A 12,976-nucleotide genomic window follows, 5' to 3' on the forward strand; every position below is an offset into this window, starting at 1 on the left:
TAACACCTTAGCAGGAAAGTGGTAAATCATCACTTCAAAGAAGAAGTCAGAGGTCACCAGTGTCCGTTAGACAAACCTAGGTGCACCTGTTGTGTACTTCTAAATTATTCGTCTACATACCAAAATTTTCCCACCTGTGGTAGCATCGCGAACAAACTACTTTCGAAGCTTTCCAGACCTTTTCACGCTTGTTTCCGAGACTCTATTTTGAAACTTTACAAAGTTTCTTGACACCTAAGACTACTGGGTACGGATAAGTGTTGTTTCCGTGCACTTACCTGACAAGAATCACATCGAAAGCGGCTTATTTCGGGCGAGAAATTCCTAAAAACCGTCAGGTGAGACAAAAACACAAACAGCACGCCGCCATGTTTGTGGACGTTGGGAAACCGCCGCGAGATTTGATTGGACTAATTATTGCCACGTGACCATTTTTGGGCGGTCTCAACTTCGGTAACACTACAGGGGTGTGTATAAAGATGATTTCATTTTTTGTGTGTGACTGAAAAAATGCTTTTGTGATTTTCAGTGACAGTAAAATTATGGAACAAGTAAAAAATATTAGTTATGATGCAGATTGAATTGGAATGTGACATACAATACTAGTATCCTATCGAATAAAATTGATTTTACACTTACGATAGCTTCCTAATAGTAACTTTTGATATGGTCAAAAATTCTCTTCCAAATACATCAGTTGGTGGTTATTAAAGATACAGCATAAAGTCATATTTCTTGAGATCAGAAAGGAGCAAAAGTTCTGAGGTTTAATATCAACCCCCTGAATGTTAATGGATCGGTCTTCATCCGGGTGATTTTGGGAGGTTTGCGCCTGCGTAGTGATGAACCTCCTTTTTCCGATGATATTTCGTCGGCCCCTAGCCGAGGCTATCTAAGGTCCAACGGACACAGGCTGAACCAGCCAAAATGGTGAGTTTCATCCACAAAATCCGACGAAAAATCAAAAATATAAAGTCTAATCTACCTTGTAGCGAAGTTTCATCACCGATTGTTCCTCAGATGATGAGATATTTGCGGATAGAAATGGATATGCGAGTCATCAGATTGTTGCAAGATGGCGGACCCTTACTGCAAGTTTGGAGGAATTTACGAAAAATGAAATGAAAAATCCAGTGCACAAACACTTTTACAAACCTTTAGTAGCACGGTACCTTTATTTATCATTCTAGCCTGTATTTTATTGGTTAAAGTGAGCAGTAGACGCAAGGTTTGCATTTTTTTCTGACTCGTTAGTAGTTGGAAGTACAACGTGGCCATACGGCACACTCCGTTATTTTTGCCATGTGCAAAATTTTACAAACCAAGGGTTGAAACTACAAATTTCATATTTCGGAAGTACTAAGTACTTAGGGATCCATAATTCGTCTCCTGGTTGTTGTGTATGACAGGTTATTTGTGAAAGAACTAAAGTAAAAAGCTAGCAAAAAATCTCGAGTCGCAAAAATGACATTCTGAAAAAATTCAGTTGATATTTAAGGTTCATTTTGCACCAGAAAATTGTTTCATTTTTTTTAATTGTAACTTTCTATTCCAGAAGTTGAAATATATCTTGACTTTTGTACTTCAGCCTAAGTTGTATAGGAATATCTTGACTTTTCTACTCAATTTCTAGAGGAATTTTATCATGACTTTACTACTTGTAAGACAAGCCAAATACAATTTATTATACAATTTTTAAAGAAATTTATGCAAATATTTTTCCCTTGCAGGGGTTCGTTAAAGTGGTGAAGAATAAAGCGTACTTCAAGCGTTTCCAAGTCAAGTTCAGAAGGCGTAGAGGTATGTAGCAATCCTGCCATGATGTTGCAACATGGACACACAAATTATGTTGAATATTGAAATTGATGTTACTTTTTTTTAAAAAAATAGGTAAAAAATAGTTTTCTCTTGTATCTTCTATTTCAGTAACTTCCTTGTAAAGTTTAAAGTTCAAGTCATTGTACATGTCAAAAAAAATTAGTGCTCACTTTATCATAATTTATTCATAATCTGCAATGGTCACAAAAATGCTTTTTTTCCCCTTGGCTAAAACGATTACATTTGTCAATTTATTATCAAAGTCACACAAAAAATACAGTCTGAAATTGAGTAATCATTCCATGGTATATATTCATAACCTATGAACATTTTCCATGTATATCTTTATTCTGATGCTATGTTGTTCGGGTTTTTTTTCAGAGGGTGTAACTGACTACTATGCCAGGAAACGTTTGGTGATCCAGGAGAAGAACAAGTACAATACACCTAAGTACAGGCTTATAGTACGCTTCACCAACAAGGACATCATTTGTCAGGTTTGTGTTACATTGTGCATTTTAAACATTCATTTCAAGTAGATAAAAATGAAATGCCCCCGTGTCTTCAGATACATGAGGCAGTCAGAGCTAACATTAGTACAAAGAAGAATTCAGACATTTTAGACATAAGGCCACAGCAAGTAAATTTTATGGATGACATCCTCAGCAGACTCAAATTAAAAAAAAAAACAAGGTTCCTACATTTTAAAATTTTGACTCAATCATTGTACAAATGGTTTTGATTCAGTGGGAACATCACATATACACAGCCAACATCACATATCACTGCATCAAAGTAAGAAACAAAACATTAAATCAGAGCCTTTTCTTGTCTCCTCTCTTTATAGTTATCTGCCATCCACGTTCCGGCATGGCAACAAGCATCTTTGCCCATTTTCGGCATGTTGACCACTGTCACAGCTACACAAACCTAAAGCACGTAAAACAACACTTCTGTACCAAGATGTAATAGTCACAAAAAACTGTTCTGTACTTATTTTAAGTCAAGTTAAGTTTCAAGCATCTCAGAGAGTCAAAGGTGACAGAATTGATGACCGCTGTTTTCTCCCCACAGGTAGCGTATGCCCGGATAGAAGGGGACGTCATCGTGTGTGCTGCGTACGCACATGAACTCCCTCGCTACGGCATTAAGGTCGGGTTGACAAACTATGCAGCTGCATACTGTACTGGACTCCTGCTGGCCCGCAGGGTAAGAAACACATCTTTTTGTCATGTATTACTAGAAGGGAAGGTTGTTCTCAAGTGAATGTATTTAGTAGGGATCTGAATAAGGATCAAAAATCAAAGTGTTCTGTTGAATAATTTTTTCCATGCTCAAAACTACACTTAAAACAGAGATTTAGGCTTCAGCTGTCTTGTGTTTCAGGTTTTGAAGAGATTTAGCTTGGATACAATATTTGGTATGTAGGTAGGTGTTGGGAAGATGAAGGTATGGGCCTCCTGGTAGCTTTCCTTTGAAGTGCACTTGTCAATCTAGCGTTCTTATGTTCAGATTTTTTAGGAATTAAGCCTGGACACAATATTTGGTATGTGGGTAGGTGTAGGGAAGACGAAGGTCAAGTTCAATTATGGGCCTCCTGGTAGCTTTCCATTGAAGTGCACTTGTCAATGTAGCGTTTTTATGTTTCAGATTTTTGAGGAATTTAGCACAATATTTGATATGTGGGTAGGTGTTGGGAAGACGAAGGTCAAGTTCAAGTATGGGCCTCCTGGTAGCTTTCCTTTGAAGTGCACTTGTCAATGTAGCGTTTTTATGTTTCAGATTTTTGAGGAATTTAGCACAATATTTGATATGTGGGTAGGTGTTGGGAAGACGAAGGTCAAGTTCGAGTATGGGCCTCCTGGTAGCTTTCCATTGAAGTGCACTTGTCAATGTAGCATTTTTATGTTTCAGATTTTTGAGGAATTTAGCACAATATTTGATATGTGGGTAGGTGTTGGGAAGACGAAGGTCAAGTTCAAGTATGGGCCTCCTGGTTGTTTCAGATTCTGAAGAAGTTCAGCCTGGACACGATCTATGAAGGCTGCACCGAGATTGACGGTGATGAGTACAACGTGGAGGAGGTTGACGGCCAGCCCCGCCCCTTCCGCTGCTTCCTGGACGTGGGGCTGGTCCGCACCAGCACCGGCGCCCGCGTCTTCGGCGCCATGAAGGGAGCCGTCGACGGCGGTCTGGACATCCCCCATAGGTGGGTTCACAATATATGTTAGACTGGGAAAATAATGTTTTCAGTTTCCCAATCGACCCCCGATCGATAGAATAGCAAGTTCAAGCCGACCCTAGCTTGTTTTTGGATCGACAGCTGGTAAGGCTTTAAAATTTCAAACCCTCTGGAATTCTTAAACGTAAATCATATCACGCAATTTCAGGAGCAACTTTGTCATTAGAAAATCTGGTAAAATATTTGGCCGAAACTAAAAAAAAATTCCTAGTTAGGCCAAGGAAAAAAAATGTTGTGTTTCCTGTTTCAGTCCAGAAAAAATTAGGGTCGGTAGGTAGGGATTATCTTATTTTATTTTTATTTTTTATTTTTTTTTTAGACTTTGCTGATTGCTGTGTTTATATAAGCAGAACATGATGAAAAATCGATTGTGCAATATTATATTTCATCACTCAGGTGTCAGATCATGGAGCTTTAAACGGTCGATCAGCTCGAAGAACTTAACAGATGTCCCTAGCCCTTGCAGGGCTAAATTCAGATTCAGGTCCTGATTCAAGTCTACAGGTTTTCAGGGTTCTCCCAGGGATTTGGGAGAAAAAAAAGAAACAAAAAAGAATTCTAAAGAAAAAAAATTAAATCTGCACAAAATTTTAATTGGTTTCTATCCCTTTGTTTGCCTAAAAATCGATAGTGTGATTGTATCAATTTGAAACCCCAAAAAATTAGCTAAATCGGCGATTTAAGGTTATTGCGCAATGGACGTGCCCTATGACCTTCAACCTTTGGGGGTCATGCAGGCGTCAACAGCGCCCTCCCCCATGCCTTGCCAGTCCGTTTTCGTGGGCAAATTTCTGCTTTTTTAGAGGTTTTGCGACCTAAAAACTCACATCAGAGGAAAAATACACCACAGACGACATTTTCATGGTAAATATCGATAAATGGACCAGGCATTTTTCTGTCCCGTTGCCGATTTTGCTGATTTTCGCCATGTGCTTATAATTTGTTTACGTCGATAGCTACCTTTCCTTGTCCGGTTTTATGGGCAAATTTCCGCTTTTTTAGACGTTTTGGGACCAAAAGACCGACAAAGGGGGAAAAATAAATCATATACATTATTTTTATGAGAAATACTGCTATCATGGACCAGACATTTTTCTTTCGCGTTGCCGAATTTTTGCGGCCGCCGCATGCTGATGGTGCAGTACGGTAGGGAATTTTCTACGATTAGTTCGTAAATGTATCGGCTTTTAAACTTATTTTCGGAGTCGATGGCTTTGTTTTACAAACAAATCAGACAAATTATTAGCGTTGTTTACACGACTTCAAAACGCTAGCGGGGCGCCCGATGTTCCACCAATAACAGCGATTCTCTCGGTAGCGTCGTGCAAAATGTTTTGGTTCAGCAATATGCAGGGGTCCACACAAAAATAAGGCTAGGGTCGGCGGTTTTTTTTAGGGTCGGTCGGGAAACAGGAAACACAACATTTATTTTCCTAGGCCTTACCTTAGTTTTTTCAGGACTGAAACCAGAAACCCAACATTCCAACTTCCCTTGGCCATTCAGTCCTGAAAGACTCACCTGGTTTACTTTACTATCGTATGAAAATTTGCACGTTCATTACCAGCAAAGTTTTTTGGTAGATTTTATATTCCTATAAATTTGCCCGTGCTTATTTTTCATATTCTGTGAATGAAAGGTTTGAGCTGCAAATTACTTTTCATGGTTCCAACGTTCACACACACATACCAATACATACGCACACCAATACACATGCACACCAATACACATGTATACACGCATACACACACCAACACATGTACCAATACACACACACACCAACGGACACATGCATGCATACCAATACACACACCATCAACACGACACAATGCATACCAATACACACACACCAACGGACACGTGCATGCATACCAATACACACACCATCAACACACACACTGACACCAGCACACACACACGAACACACAAAAAAAAACTCAACCCTTTGAATCAGAGCATTACAAGAACATTGTGCTTTCTTTCCTTTGGCTTTGGTGGTTGTTTCACGTCCGTTTCTTGTTTGGTTTTTGTCGCACAGCACGAAGCGCTTCCCGGGTTACGATGCCGAGTCGAAAGACTTCAACGCGGAGGTTCACCGCGGGCACATCTTCGGCCAGCACGTGGCTGAGTACATGAGGAAACTGGAGGAGGAGGATGAGGAGGCCTACAAGTCCCAGTTTGGAACCTACATCAAGCTTGGCATCACGGCTGACTCGGTAGGAAAGGTTTTCTTTGGTTCTTGGATTTGTAAAAGAAATAATATGAATCAATAAGGGAAAAAAAGCTAAGAAGATAAGGGCTTCCATCAACTATTGATGCCAAAAATGTGAGCATTTTGGAGTTGATCCAGAACCTAAACAGTTCTTTTTTTCTCTTTGAAAATACAACAACAACAACAAAATGAAGCAGTCAACTGATTACCAGTAAATTCGTGTTTTGAGTATCACACATGATCAATTCAATAGAAAATTGAATAAGAGAGTTGAAAAGTTGAAAAGAAGTTGAAACATTGTTTTCTTCAATGCTGTTAAGGTAAAAAATTAGGTGCACAGCTCCAATTTTGGGTGCACTAAGGTGCACATTCACCTAGTATTTAGAGCCCTGAAAGAGCATCAAATGTGCAACAGTTTTTTTTATACAGATAGAATAGATTCTTAACTGTTCTAACATGAAATGTACTTTGTATATGATCATGTCACTAAATTCTTTTTTTTACCATACCATTCTTTTTGTCAGATTGAGGAGATGTACACCAAGGCCCACGCTGCAATTAGGGAGGACCCTGAGCACAAACCTAAGGAGAAGAAGGAAGTTACCGTCAAGAGGTGGGTGTTGTCTCAGGCCTCAAAATTAACTTTCTTTTACTATTGTCCCAGAATTGTTCCAAAAATAGATGTCAATTGTCCCAAACTGAGGATGGACTGTCCCAGCCTGCTTTTCAGGAAATAAGTTAATGACAACAATAAGAAAACAACTGAATTTGTACACCCTGAAGTCCACTTAGCATGTTCAGCCGAGGCCCAAGAGGTGCAGGGTTCGAATCCTGCCTGGTGTCTCCAATTTTGTGCCCTTGGGAAAGGCACTTAACACGACTTTCCTCACTTCACTCGGGTATAAATGAGTACCTAGCTTCGGTTAGGGACGTCCCTCGGATAGGACGTTAAATGGAGGTCCCATGTTTGGGAGAGCCACACCCCACGCATGTTAAAGAACCCACCGCACTTACCAAAAAGAGTAGGGGACCTTCCCGGTGTGAGTGGTTCAAACCTTACAGTCTGGTCACAGGTTTGACAAAGGTGATAGTCACCTGTTATGTCAATCCTTCCACAAATGTGGTAAATCTTCATAAAAAAAATAAAAATAAAAACTGATAGCAAAGCAGGTTATTTTGTCTATGGTTTGTTTGTTTGTTTACTAACTGTTGTTTGTGTTTACCACAGATGGAACCGTGCCAAGATGTCCCTCGCGCAGCGTAAGGACCGTATCAAGCAGAAGAAGGCATCGTACCTGAGGGCCATGGAGGCGGAATAACCAGACCCCCCATCTCACCTACACAACAACCCGGCCTGGATGTGTGTGGACTAAATAATGTACATGAAATACACAAAAAAATAAATGCCCTCTCAAACAATGGCTGTGTGCGAATGTTTTTGTGTGTTATGTGAAGTTTTAATGAAATGAAATGAAATACCTTTATTGTACATTCATGCCACGACGGGCTAGGTACAGGTCAAGACTTAACAGACACATAACTAGTGATGCATACCGGTTCACTGGACTTGGATCCGGACTTGTAAGAATGTTTAGGTTCAAGTAAAAAAAAAAACCTAAAAGTCAAGAACCGAGTCTGGACTTAATACCATGAAAGACTATTTCAAATACCCCTTTTCTTTCCAAACTACCCAAAACCTTCCGTAGATTGTAAAATCTTTGCTGCAAGACGAAGAAAACATTGCCATCGTCAAGTACCGGCCCCCATGTTATGTGGCCAAAGTTTCACCCAGACAATATTTCAAGGTTGCCAACATGCAATTTTGTATATGCCATGGTATTAGGTTTGGACTTACAAGTCCGGAACTGGACCTAAACCTCTGGACTTGAATCCGGACCTTAAACTAAAATTAAGTTTAGGTATGCATCACTACACATAACAAACGTACATGTATATATAATATAAAAGTGGAAACAAAAGATACACTGCTTGACTTAGACATACATACATAAGGAACATATAAGGGTACTATACTAGGCTAAAAGTGTTCTAGCTACCGAGCTAATACAGAGTGGTCAACTTGCTTTTTTGTACAATGGAAAATGTTTGATATAGACTAGTAAGTGACCAGTGTTAGAGCCAAATGTTTTTTCCTTTTTTTGCAAACCAGAAAAAAATGGACAGGGCGAATCCGGGAAAAAACAGTTAAATTGGTGTGGCCAAAGCTGTTTCTCGGTTTTGCTAAAACGACTTTCCTCTCCATGTAAAAACACTGATTTGTGCTTTTATTTCCCCAAATCTTTCCTCAAATTTGTAGACTAATAAAAATGGATCTTTAAGCCTCTGGAAATGTCCTTGCCGCTGCGACCATGTTGGTGAGCTTGTCCCTGAGCACGTCCCTGGGCAGGAAGCCGAGTCCACAGTCGGGGGCCAGCACCAGTCCGTGTGGCGGCAGGAAGCGCAGGGCCTCCCGAACCCGTCCCCGGATCTCCTCCACGGTCTCCACCCTGCTGCGGGCTATGGCCACCACCCCCAGCACCACGGTGGTCCGGCTGAACTTGGACAGGAACGACAGGTCTGTGGGGCAGTGCGCGTCTTCTATAGAGACTGGAAACAAGAAATGATTTACAAGAATTTCTTGATACTTATAATGCCATAACCTTTGTCAACTTCGTGAAGAAACTGGAATTTACTTCTTTCACTACCCTGGAAGCCAAACTCAAGAGCCAAACGCAAGAGCCCTTCGCCCGCTGGTCGGAATTACCGCAGCGGGGGAGTCTAGCCCGGGGGGAGTTTGGCCGCCCTTTTAGCCTGACAAACCCCTCGGGCTCAACTCCCCCGTAGCGGTACGAGTAATTTAGATAGGCGGGCGAAGGGCTCTTGCAATCGGCTGCCGAAGGAAAACGGTTGGGCCCGATACCAGTTTGGCATCTAGAGTATTCTTTCACCAAAGAAAGGGGAATAACTGATTTCACGATTCAATTAAGTTGAACAGGAAGATGGACAGGTACAGAAATAGGCCCTACGTCGGTCGAAACCAGCGCTGTCTAGTTTGCCCGCCAACCTTCCGTACAACGATCTGTCCGCCTTCAAGTAGTCTTCTTGGTCCTTTTGAAATAAAGGTGACATAAAGAAGCAAAGGTACACTAGAAAGGTAACATTCGCAAAGCAAATGCATAATGTTTACCTTCGCATATAGTCTGCGCTGTTAATTTTTAAGACATTCATATACATATATATGGTGACAAGTCTAAATCCCTCCTGCTATAAAATTGCAACATGATGTAACCCAACACCAGGCTAAGTTTATGCTTTTGTGTACAAAATATGTCTTTCTTGCTCCTTTTAAAATAACATAATTTCCGGACATTTCGAGTGACATCCACCACTCTTCTTCAGGTAGAACGTGATATTTCAGCGAGAAAAAATGTTGTTTGTTAGCAACCTTTGTACATGTATATAAAGCTCTCTTCTGACGTCTATTAAAGGTATTCGACGTATGATCTTTACATGAAGTTTTTAATAACTGCCGCAGTCTGAGTCTTTGTGTCTGACGCTTTCGCGAAAAATGTTGTTTGTCAGCAACCTTTGTACATGCATAAAAAGATCTCTTCTGACGTCTAAGGTATTCGGCGTATGATCTTTACATGATTTTTTTTAATAACTGTCGCAGTCTGAGTCTTTGTGTCTGTCGCTGGCCTTCGTCACGAGATGAGTTCCGTGGATGAACAGTTTATTATTATTATTACAACATTCTTGTTACTCGCCACTGACGTGAAGAGCCACACGCCATCTCACGAATACCTTAGACGTCAGAACAGAGGTTCATATAGAGTGGTGGCTAACAAACAACCTTTTTTCTCGCTGAAATATCACGTTCTAACTCCTGAAGAAATTGGCTGTCTTAAGCCAGTACTTGCCACACAGCTGCCTAGTTGCACCGTTTAGCTAGTCAGAAAGGAGAACACTATTCACGACTACATGTAAGCGTCGAGTTTGAAAGCTGTCAATATGGAAGACGACACGGACGGTTCGTCAATAGAAGATGGCATCAACCATGTTCTGTCCCTCGGCTCAACATCTCGCGATCTGCAGACGGCGTATCTCGTCATCAGCCTGGTGCTGTCGGTAGGATGCGGCCTGCTGCTCATCTTCTTGGTTTGGAAGAAAGAGTATCTCCAGAAGCCCAGCCACTACCTGCGGTGTAACCTGGCGGTAGACGACATCATCTTCACCGGCTGTCTGATTCCCGTCCGAGTGTACGCACTTTTCCGGCAGGATGCCCGCGGGGGACAGACGTGGTGCACGGTCCAGGCACTGGTAGCACCCGCAAGTATTCTATCCATGTGCGGTACATACCTCATGATGGCAGTAGATCTGTACTATTTCATATGCCATCCCCTACACTACCATGACAAAGTCACCACAAAACGCGTGGTCCTGGGCATCTTGGCGTTCAGAGCCTTCACCCTCTTCGGCGGATTAGCACCTGTGGCCTTCGGAGGACTGCCCAAGTACAACTTTAACCTGCGTTGTGAGGCGGAGCCTATGAACAGTACTTCCTTATCTGCCATCTTAAGAAGCATGGGCCTACTTTTCGGGGTACTTGTTGTTCTCTCCATCCTAGTGATCTATTCTCGAATCTTCAAGGAGGCTAGAAGACAACAGGAAAGGGACGAGAACCGTGACCTGTGGGTGTTTCAGACCAAGGCGTTCAAAGTGACGGTGCCGCATGCTGCCGTTTTGACCGTTTGCACGGCCACTGCCTGCTTCCGCATAGCCACGATCCGAGGTCTGATCAGTGAGGAACAGATGTCGCAACGTGCCCTGATCGTCACCGGACGCGTGGCCTTTCTCTTGTACCTGACGTTATCGTCCGTGGCCAACCCTGTCATCTACAGCTTTCGGCTGCCAGAGTTCCGCCGAGCCTTGAGGCAGCTGTGCGGATGGCCGGCCAACCCTAACCCACCGGCGGCGGCACCGACGACACGGCGGCATCGCCAGGACGACGCGGAGATGGCCGCCGTCACCGGTACTGGGCGGCGCGGTGGGCCGGCCTCGGAGTTGGCGCCAGCTCAAGTCTCTTCAGAGGGCCTGATCATGCAGCCAGCGCCGGTGGAGAACATACCTTCCAACCAGGCACAGAAGCAGACAACACCGGCAGACACCATCCCAGGACCAGCGCCTCGTGCAGGGCACCGTGGCCGCGGCGATACCGTCTCAGGGCCACCGGTCCGGCTAACAGTGATGGCAGAGGTGCACGCTGAGCCGAGGCCACGTACCGGACAGGAGGACGCGACGGTATTCCTCCCCGGACAAGTACACACGGACGCCGAAGAAGACGACGTCCCTACAATAACGTTGGACACAGAGATCGACGAGGCAACAGCAGTGCACACTTTGGACCGTCCACCAACGCGTCGGAAATTGGCATGGGAGGAAGATGATACAAACCAGTACAACAAAGGCAAATCCTAAAGACGATCTTGAGACACTGAAACAAAGAATGCAGTTAAACGGTGAAATTACACGAAAGAAGGCTGTGGAATAGATGTGGACAAATCAGAAAAAGAACTGGACCCAGGACAATTGTGTTCACCCAAGTGAAAATACGTTTCCATCTGGAAAGGACAAATGAACAATTTAGGCAAGGAAGAGTCTGGGATTAGGAGCAGGCTAGGACCGGCTTTTTCTCGTATCCACAGGGGCACTCAGCTGGTAGGCCTGTTTTACCGATCTTTAAGATTTGTTTATTTACTTGATATTGTAAGATTGTAAGTACTGTTCCACAATCCTGATCCATGCAAACTCAGGAACTACAATTGTTGACTTTCCTTCACATAACGTTGTGATGCTTTGGTACGAGTAATGCACATTATTGGCATAGTTTCGGACCATCACAAATTACATATTTAAGCAGCCATACAGTTACAGACTCCCCCATATTCAAAACAATTCATTCTTAATTCCAAATCCTATTTGGGCCGTTGATCCTTATTCTGCGTTAGTTGAGCTTGTCTCGAAAATTGATGTTTCTGGCTTGAGATGCTGATTCATCAGCCCGTAATTTTTTTAACGGTGTCGCTCAGTGCAAGGCCAATTATTTTTGGCCACTTCTAGGCATACGGAGCTGGAGGTACGTATGTGAGTATAATGTGGTAATGTCAGGAGATGGCGGTGGACCTTTGTTTTCAATGAAGCTTTGTGGATTGTAGTGCATGTGTTTGGAAGAGGGTTCCATAATGTAGCTGTCCGGGGAAAGAATCGAAGATGTTGTTGTAGAATGACTTGGAAACAGGTATGTTAACGGTGTATTGATGAGAACTGGAAGAGAACCTAGTGGCACGCTGAAAGGTTCTAAGCGGCGGAACAAGAAGTGTAAGTTCTCCTGGACATCGACCGTGAAAGTATCTGTTAAAAGAGGGATAGGGATGCGACGTTGCGTCTGTGTGAGAGGGAATCCAGCTTAGTTTACGTTCAATGCCTAGGAGTGGTCTTTAGCCTTGCACTGAGGAAATATGTAAAACAAATAATAAGTAAAAAAACTGCAGAGTAATAGTGATGTGTAGGAGACGTATTCATGCTTGTTGATAGCACTTTTACGATTCCTAAATGATGCACATTTAGTGTTTCGGTTCAGTCTGCTTAGAGTGAAAATGTACTCAGAAGTTAAACGTGTTTGTTGACTAAAAACTTTACATGATGT

At 42.6% G+C, this 12,976-nt stretch overlaps 4 protein-coding genes across 4 annotated transcripts in view; 2 read left to right on the forward strand and 2 right to left on the reverse strand.

Moving 5' to 3' along the window:
• Positions 1 to 407, reverse strand: part of LOC109482321 — a 31,628-nt gene extending 31,221 nt beyond the window's left edge. Inside the window, exon 1 of the mRNA XM_019785003.1 lies at positions 279 to 407. The gene's annotated coding sequence lies outside the window, so the exon portion shown is untranslated. The remainder of the gene's footprint in view (positions 1 to 278) is intronic.
• Positions 408 to 805: 398 nt separating this feature from the next.
• LOC109482510 (60S ribosomal protein L5-like) lies at positions 806 to 7,689 on the forward strand. Its single transcript, XM_019785241.1, has 8 exons — positions 806 to 930; positions 1,731 to 1,800; positions 2,200 to 2,315; positions 2,893 to 3,027; positions 3,825 to 4,027; positions 6,097 to 6,274; positions 6,795 to 6,883; positions 7,499 to 7,689. The coding sequence occupies exons 1-8, from the start codon at positions 928 to 930 to the stop codon at positions 7,587 to 7,589; spliced, it is 885 nt and encodes a 294-aa protein (XP_019640800.1). The 5' UTR covers positions 806 to 927; the 3' UTR covers positions 7,590 to 7,689.
• A 916-nt stretch (positions 7,690 to 8,605) lies between these two features.
• LOC109482322 (5-methyltetrahydropteroyltriglutamate--homocysteine methyltransferase-like) lies at positions 8,606 to 10,063 on the reverse strand. The gene is made up of 3 exons (XM_019785005.1): positions 10,034 to 10,063; positions 9,297 to 9,378; positions 8,606 to 8,877 (listed from the first exon to the last, which is right to left on the reverse strand). Exons 1-3 carry the CDS (start codon positions 10,061 to 10,063, stop codon positions 8,606 to 8,608), a joined length of 384 nt encoding a protein of 127 aa, XP_019640564.1.
• A 218-nt stretch (positions 10,064 to 10,281) lies between these two features.
• On the forward strand, positions 10,282 to 11,748 carry LOC109482503 (olfactory receptor 5AK2-like). Its single transcript, XM_019785232.1, has one exon. It carries the CDS (start codon positions 10,282 to 10,284, stop codon positions 11,746 to 11,748), a length of 1,467 nt encoding a protein of 488 aa, XP_019640791.1.
• Positions 11,749 to 12,976: the final 1,228 nt, after the last annotated feature.

This window comes from Branchiostoma belcheri, unplaced genomic scaffold (genome assembly GCF_001625305.1).
Source record: "Branchiostoma belcheri isolate BF01 breed outbred unplaced genomic scaffold, Haploidv18h27 scaffold6, whole genome shotgun sequence".
Lineage (NCBI taxonomy): Eukaryota > Metazoa > Chordata > Leptocardii > Amphioxiformes > Branchiostomatidae > Branchiostoma > Branchiostoma belcheri.